Source organism: Rhinolophus sinicus, linkage group LG03 (genome assembly GCF_036562045.2).
Source record: "Rhinolophus sinicus isolate RSC01 linkage group LG03, ASM3656204v1, whole genome shotgun sequence".
Lineage (NCBI taxonomy): Eukaryota > Metazoa > Chordata > Mammalia > Chiroptera > Rhinolophidae > Rhinolophus > Rhinolophus sinicus.
Genome location: NC_133753.1, coordinates 53,374,017 through 53,381,978, shown reverse-complemented (window position 1 = coordinate 53,381,978; position 7,962 = coordinate 53,374,017). Strand labels below are relative to the sequence as shown.

The 7,962-nt window shown below is 35.4% G+C and overlaps 1 protein-coding gene across 2 annotated transcripts in view; it reads right to left on the bottom strand.

Moving 5' to 3' along the window:
- The window catches only part of DNAAF4 (dynein axonemal assembly factor 4), a 36,258-nt gene that overhangs the window by 1,525 nt on the left and 26,771 nt on the right, over positions 1-7,962 (bottom strand). Inside the window, exons 7-9 of one of the 2 annotated variants that reach the window (XM_019732294.2) lie at positions 2,671-2,824; positions 1,570-1,675; positions 1-58 (exon numbers count right to left, since the gene is read on the bottom strand). The exon at positions 1-58 is cut by the window's left edge and continues 1,521 nt beyond it. In XM_019732294.2, the coding sequence (XP_019587853.2) occupies positions 1-58; positions 1,570-1,675; positions 2,671-2,824 (318 nt within the window). The remainder of the gene's footprint in view (positions 59-1,569; positions 1,676-2,670; positions 2,825-7,962) is intronic. The other variant, XM_074327714.1, reaches the window with a different exon arrangement.

The window sequence follows — 7,962 nt, the reverse complement described above, 5'->3', positions numbered from 1 at the left end:
TTTTGTACAATTGTGTTGGATGGATCAATCTTAAGTGCAGCTTCATAATCCTGTAGGCCTATATTTATATAGCAATGATGATTAGTAAAATATTTCATAAATACTTACTTTTATTATCTAGACAACATTTTTCTTCAAATAAAAATAACCACAAAGAACAGATTCCCATCTTCATACATGGTATTATCTCTAACAGACTGAAGAAATGTTTTAGTGATTTCGGGAATAACTATAATGAGTTCATTCAGGATTCAGTAAGAAGGAGATATTTTAAATTCAAGTACAAATAAGCTGAGAGCTTAAAGTCATTAAAGCATGAACAGACTCAAAACTCATCTAACGAAATAACATTTTTATTACCTCAATGAAAAAGTAGTAAATGGCATCTGATTTAGAAATTCTAGATTTTTAAAATTAATTGTGGTGGACTCAATCCATACTTTATATAATTCATAGACTATAGTTTGTGCTTTTTTCCTGTAGTTATTATATCTACAGAATTCCTTTGAGGAAAATTGGTTAGGAAGGAAAGCATCGTGGATGGGTTGTTAAAAATATGTAACTGAATCTAAATATGTACCAATAAAGCAGTGGTAAGAATTTCTTTGGGAGTAAGGAAACCTGAGTTCTAAATACTGTTGATTTGCCATGTCACTTCAGGCAAATCACTTAACTTCTCTAACCCTCCATTTTCTCATCTTTAAAATGAAGGGTCCTTGTAGGTCTGAAAAAGTCTATGATGCTATTATAATTTCGAAAGACAGTTTTCCAATATTTCATTCCTGTCTAGATATTTTTTTATTCTCACAAAGCTGGATAAGACACTGAAAGAGGGATGGGGCATATAAACCTAACTTAGATGCTTTGGTTAGAAAAATCTCCCAAAAATAATGGCAGGAACAAGTTTAAAAACGAACTTGGTAGGCTAGAGCCCATTCCCTGGCGAGGCGTTGTCAAGGAGCAGGCTGTTAGGCCGTGAATGAAGGGATAACGAATGGGCATCTGGGTAGGGAGAGAAGGGAAGAGGAGCACTGAATACTCTGGCTACTATAAAATTCTTCCTTTGGGGCAACCTGAGTAAATGCAAATAGTCCCTAAATACATTAAAAATGTAAAACAATACAAACTAAATAAATGCTATGGCTTCTATACACATGGGCTGAGTTACAAACCTTGCTACAGTCTTACAAATATAAGCAACGACCATACACTGTGGTAGGTCAGCTATTTCTGGACGTGTGTGTATGACCAAAGAAGCTTACTTAAAATTTTTCATTATATCTTAAGTGACCCATTTATACCCTTTATCATACATCTTTCCGTAGAAAAGTTGTCTGATGCTCTAGCATTTTCCTAGGCCCAAACTTGCTCACATCTTGTTTTAATTCTCTTCTACAACAACAAATTTTTAAAATATTTCAAAGTCACTTTTTGTTAGGTCAGTTACAAGGAATAAATTAAATGCTAAAAATATAAAATAATGGAGTCCTAAAAAGTCATGTCTTAAATAATCCCAATGACATTTTTTTCAGAATATAACTTAGAACTTAAAACATTTCTATTTCTTACCTTCTACATACAATTCTAGTTGGCAGAATGCTGTTCCACGTCGTACATGTGCCTTCATTCTTGCATTAGCATTGACTGCAACTGGTGGTGTCAATAATTCCAGTGCCTTACCAAATAATAATAATAAGGGAAAGACGTAACTTTCTAATTTCAACTTGAACAAAAACATGATGAAAATCTTAATTTTAAAACAAGCCCCAAACCCTCACCTACCCACTTAGCTAGTACAGGAATTTATCAAATACACATATTTATGTTGAAAATGTTAAGGAATTGTTCAACTGTTCCTATATGAGATTTATACCCTCTCTCCAAAAATTATGATTTGTTTTATCATTTGAAACCTCTATAGCTTCACCTTTGCGAGCAGGAATGATTAAATAGCATTTTTGGTCTTTTATATTCAAATTGAATGATTCAGTGTATTAATTTATTCAATAAATATTTGTGCACGAAACTGTGCTAGTCAAAAGAAAATGGATCATAAAAATATTGTCAGATCTTCAGTAGCTTAATGAGATCAAAATAGGAGGACTTGGATGTTTCTCAATATTCTCAATCTCAAGGAGCCACATAAGAGATTATGTATGTGATTTTCCTTTAAACAAACTACTTTGATATGAAAACATGAAAAAAACTCAAAGTTTAAGATAATGACATTAGTAATAGAAATTAGGATATACTAACTTACTCTGAAAATGAGACAATGATTAGGGAGCTAGTCTTACATTGTGCATGTGGCAGTGATACCAGTGTTCTTCCTCTCACCTTGCATTAAGTCTGCCAAACTTTAACCAGTAAAAGGGTGAGCACAAACTGACAACCATTTACTAATTTCCTTGTGAACTTCAACTGATATATGAAGGCAAACTAGTAGCAATTGGTATGGGATTTCTAATCTAAGTTGAAGTCTCAAGAAACCAGTTCTTTGTCCATTCAAAAAATTTTTTTTTCAGTATAAAGATGTCATAAGATAATTCTTAAAATCCTTTATTATTTAAATAATCTTCACTTGTTTAAATTCAACAAAGATAAGGGTATCATTTAAACCAATAAATAAGAAAATAGCAATTTTAAAGCACCATATATAAATATATATACCTTAGAAGAATCTTCGATGGCTTTGTGTAAGTTTTTTAATTTTAGGTGGCAAGCAGCCCGATTCAAATACAATAGTGGAATCTTATTATTTAGTCTTATGGCTAAGTTGTATGCATTAATAGCTGCCAAATAGTTTCCTGTTGCAAATAATGTGCTAATGAGACAAAAACAGAAAAGAAAAACAATATAACATTGAAACAGAAACACAGAAATAGTATCTAGTGATTGGCAAAGGGGATGGCTTACCTCCTTTTCCATTTCCTATACAATGGACGTATAGGCTGCACTGACTGCACATATATCAGCATGTAATCAGAGTGACCTCACCCCCACCTCTAAGGGTAGCCATAAGTAATTTAAGCCACTAGATATATTTCCATCCTCCTTGCTACAATGATTAACTCAGGAATGGGCTTATGATCTAAATTGGTCTATTCAGAATGGCGCCCGGGCTTTTGTTTCCTAAATTAGAGGACAAAAAAATTGGGAAAACTCTCCCTGCTGGATACAAGTGAACAAAGCACACAGTCCAAATTGTTGGGGACCATTTTTAACACCATGGGAGGAGCTGGCTCCAGAATAAAACTGATAACTATGGAATTATTAAAAAGAATAAAAAGACAGAAAGAAACTGAGTCCTCAGTGAAACAGTTAAGCAGCTGAATTAAGATTTACCTGAAATGTAACACACTTTCAGCTTTTCAATTATATTAGTCAATAAATTCCTTTTAATATAAAGCCAGTTTTAATTGAATTTTTCAGTTACTTGCAAACAAAAGCATCCTAACAGGTACTCTTTCAGTTTAAAATCTTCCAAGATTCTCTTAAAATAAACAGATGTACACAATTAAAGGACTTATTTAAAATGTTTGTTTTTGTTTTTCATGTACAATTCCCAGAATTTTGAAAAATGCATAAACACAAAGAAAATTGAAAATACTTTGCCAAGTACAAAAGTGCCACATAAATAACACTTTGTATTCATTTCCAGTCAGTTGTACTGCATACTCTACAGTTCCAGAATATTAAACGTGATGACATCAAAAGCTGACCCATAAAAGCAGCCAGTAAATCCTGAGTAAAAGGTAAAATCACACCACTGTGACATCTAACCTAAGCCTGACTTAAGTTTAAAATAACTTGCACAAACTAGAAAAGCTAATTGCATGGGAATAGTTTACATTTCTGAAATGCCTTATATCAGTTAGATGTTTCTGACCAAAGGTAACAAAATCCTAATTCAAACTGGCTTAGACAAGTAAGGAAATAAATTATCTCATGCTGAAAAAAAAGTCCTGAGGGAAAGGCTGCATGCCCAATATGACCAGCAGTTTGACGATGTTACCAAGGTCCTAGGTTCCTTCCCTCCATCCACTGTCCTCAGCAGCGATTTCATCCTACGGCTGGTTTTCCTTATGGGTGCAAGATGGCTGTATAGTTCAAGGTGCCATATTCAGGCACAATATTCATTAGAAGAAAATGGGACAGTATATTGTGATATATGCTCCTTAAGAGCAAGAAAATCTTTCCCAGAAATCTCCTGGCTTACCTCCTTTCCCATCTTAATGACCAAAACTATTTACCTTTAAAAAAATATTTTGTCTTAAAAACCCCACCAGTCTCTCTCTCTCTCTCTCTGTCTCTCTCTCTCTCTCTCCCTCTCCCTCTCCCTCTCCCTCCCTCACTCCCTCCCCCAATTATTCTAACCACTCTTTCTCTCTCTCTACTTATACTCCTCAGTACTATATATTGCTGTTTGGGAACATTTTTTTAAAATTCTACAATATGACCATCTTTCCATGTTAATAAATATAGAGATACACTACTTTTTGCTGTTGAGTTGTAAAAGATATGTATGTGTATATATATATATTTTTTTTTCTCAATACTAACCCTTTTTCAGTTATATGATTTGCAAATATTTTCTCTATTCCACTCTATTGATAGTATTCTTGACGTACAAAAGTTTTTAATTTTGATGCATTCCAACTTAACTTATTTTTTCTTTCATTGCTTGTGCTTTTGACGTCACATTCAAGAAACACTGCCAAATCTAGACTCATAAAGCACCTTATGTTTTCTTCAAAGAATTTTGTAGTTTTAGTTTTTATGTTTAGGTCTTTGATCCATTTTGAGTTAATTTTTGTATATGATGTTAGCTAAGGGTCGAATTTCATTCTTTTGCATGTGGATATCCAGTTTTTCCAACACCATTTGTTGAAAAAACTGTCCTTTCTCCACTGAATGGTCTTAGCACCCTTGTTGAAAATTACTTGACCATATATGTGAGGGTTACTTCTGGGCTATCTATTCCACTGGCCAGTATTTCTGTACAAACCTTATATTAATATATGCGAGGTCTGACAACTAAGTTCGTGAACTTGTTGCAATAATGTTGCTAACCTTTTGTGATATCAGAGGGATTATTCATCATGAATTTGTACCAACTACACAGTCAACCAAGTTTACTATTTGGAAGTGCTGAAAAGGCTGCGTGAAAAATAGTCAGATGAAAACTATCTGAACTTTTCGCCAACAATTCATGGCTCTTGCATCATGACAATGCACCAGCTCACACGGTACAGTCTGTGAGGGAGTTTTTAGCCAGTAAACAAATAACTGTATTGGAACACCCTCCCCACTCACCTGATCTAGCCCCCAATGACTTCTTTCTTTACCCAAAGATAAAGGAAATATTGAAAGGAAGACATTTTTATGACATTCAGGTCATCAAAGGTAATACGACGGCAGCTCTGATGGCCATTCCAGAAAAAGAGTTCCAAAATTGCTTTAAAGAGTGGACTAGGCGTTGGTGTCAGTGCATAGCTTCCCAAGGGGAGCACTTTGAAGTTGTCCATAGTGATATTCAGCAATGAGGTATGTAGCACTTTTTCTAGGATGAGTTTGCGAACTTAATTGTCACACCTCGTACATTTGGAGGACCGTTCCATTTTTCATCTTTAATATATGTTTACAGTTTTATAATGCAGTAATTTTATCAGAAAAATTCTCCCAGGTTCTAAGGAAAGAAAAGCTACAATGAACAGTATTAAAAGAAATACTGTAGGAGGCATACTAGCAAGAAATTATGACGTATTAAATTTTTTTAATGCTTATATATATATATTAAAATATGAATCCAAATGACCATTACAGTCTTTAATGTTCAATACAGCTATACACAACCAAATATTTGCTTTATGACTTTTAGAATGGTTCTAAATTCAGAAATAGCTGAATTTCAAAGGAAAAGGGAAAAAATTTAAACCTGTCTAAAGAGCAGTCACCTTTGAATACCAAATTTAAACAGAGAAACTAATAACCATTAAGTCTACCCTGATGCTTCAAATAAAGCAATGTCAGTGAAAAGAATTATGCAAAAGTATTCATTCAGTCAACACATATTGAGTGCTTATTGTACTGTGTGTACAGAGAGAACAAAAGAGACAGGACAATCACAAAGACTCCTCTCATTTTTACAGTGTCTGATTTGTTTGCTTTTGTAAAGAAAGAAACATTCTGACTGGCAAGGGCCAAGAGGGCCAAATATTCTGTACAAGAGTTGAGTGTGAGAGAAGCAACAAGAGGCAGAAGTAAAAAGAAAAAAGCAAACTGGAGAGAAGTAAAGAAAGGGGCAGAAAAGAGTTAGGAGAAATCAGAAGCAGTGGGGCTTAGAAATGGGATGCAGGCAGGGAGCAAGACATATTCCAACGGAAGACAGAAAAGCTCTGTTTTATGGGCAACAGGAACTGTGGCAGCCACCTGCCCCTCAAAGAACTTTTGAAAGTCCTTGTCTCTTTCAGCATCCTGTGTGGGTAGAAAACATTCTTGGGGAACTCAAGAGCTTCTAAAGCTGCTATCAGTGTGCCTTCGTGAAGGCACATCAATTACTATAATTTAGCTCTCAGGATGGAAGGAGGAAAAGGATACTGCATACTAACCAAAATGACAAGACAGGCTATAATAGGTACTACACTGCAACAGAATGTTATAGGCTGTAAAATGCATACAAACAAGCAACTGAACAAAATTTTAATTACATCAAAGAAGTCATCTTAGAATATGGAATCTAAGCTTCTTTAAGTCACACAAAAGGTAGCAGCATTAGAAAAATGTCATGTCCATAAACAGTTTTTAAAAATACAGCAAAGCAAGGCAGATTTCGCAGATCTATACTAAAAGTAGGCAGGTACAAGGGGCTGTGGGGGGACAGTTCTCCATGGGTCTCATGTTCCTGCATGTCTTATGTTAGTTGCGCTGACAGCTTTTGTTTGGGACTATCTTTTTCAAAGATGTTTGTACGGCACACATCCTTGGAAGACAAAGATAGCATCTCCTCTGGGCAAACAGCAGACAATATCTCCTTGGGAGGCAAAGGTTGGACAGGTTTGCTTACAATCTTATAAAATTGTGTTCCTTAAGTTCAGCCTTTTCAGCTGTGGTGCAGACCTACTGCGTGTACAGCATCCCCCAGCCCACCTCTGTGGACTCGAGGGTCAAAGGGCACCAATAGTAAGCTTGCAGTGTCTTGAATAACAAAGTCCTATGTTTTGGACCCATGAGTCTCCTGTCTTCTGCCAGCATCCATGAAACTGGCAGCTAACCTGTTATATTTCTTGCCAGGGCATGAACCCAAACCAAAGTATTAGAAAGAAATTCAATTTGGCAAGTAGAACTGTATGCTGTGTTGGGAGAAGATAGTAACAGATGGTCAACCATCAGCATCAAAAATTCCAACATGAGGGAAACTAGACTTTGGGTATTGAGCATGCAATAGAGTATACAGATTTTGAATTATGTTGTACACCTGAAAATTATATAATGTGATTAACCAATGTTACCTCAACACATTTATTTTTTTTTTGGAAAGTCCAACATGAAGTACAAGGACATCAAGACAGGCAGACAAAATCCAGCTACAGGAAATTCAGAAATAGCAAGCATACAGAAATTCAGACCAGCACAAGTTAGTACTCGGTTAGTCTGTCAGCAAATAGCACGCTCCCACATACAAAGCTGGGGTTCAGAAGCAGAATTCAGCTGGGTGGCAAGAGGAAAAGCAAAAGCATAGCAGAACTCCACTCTTACAAGGACTGGGGTATCAGTCAGGCTACAAAATCAGGCACTTACACCAAGACAATAAAAAGAAAATGCAGACACTAGAACTAGGGTAGGTGATCTTATGTAACAACACTACTACAATGATGTGTGCTAGATTATAGAATTATATATATCCTATCTAACATCCTATCTAACATTAGAATTTGCTGTAGAGGGTGAGGGGTGCAGGTG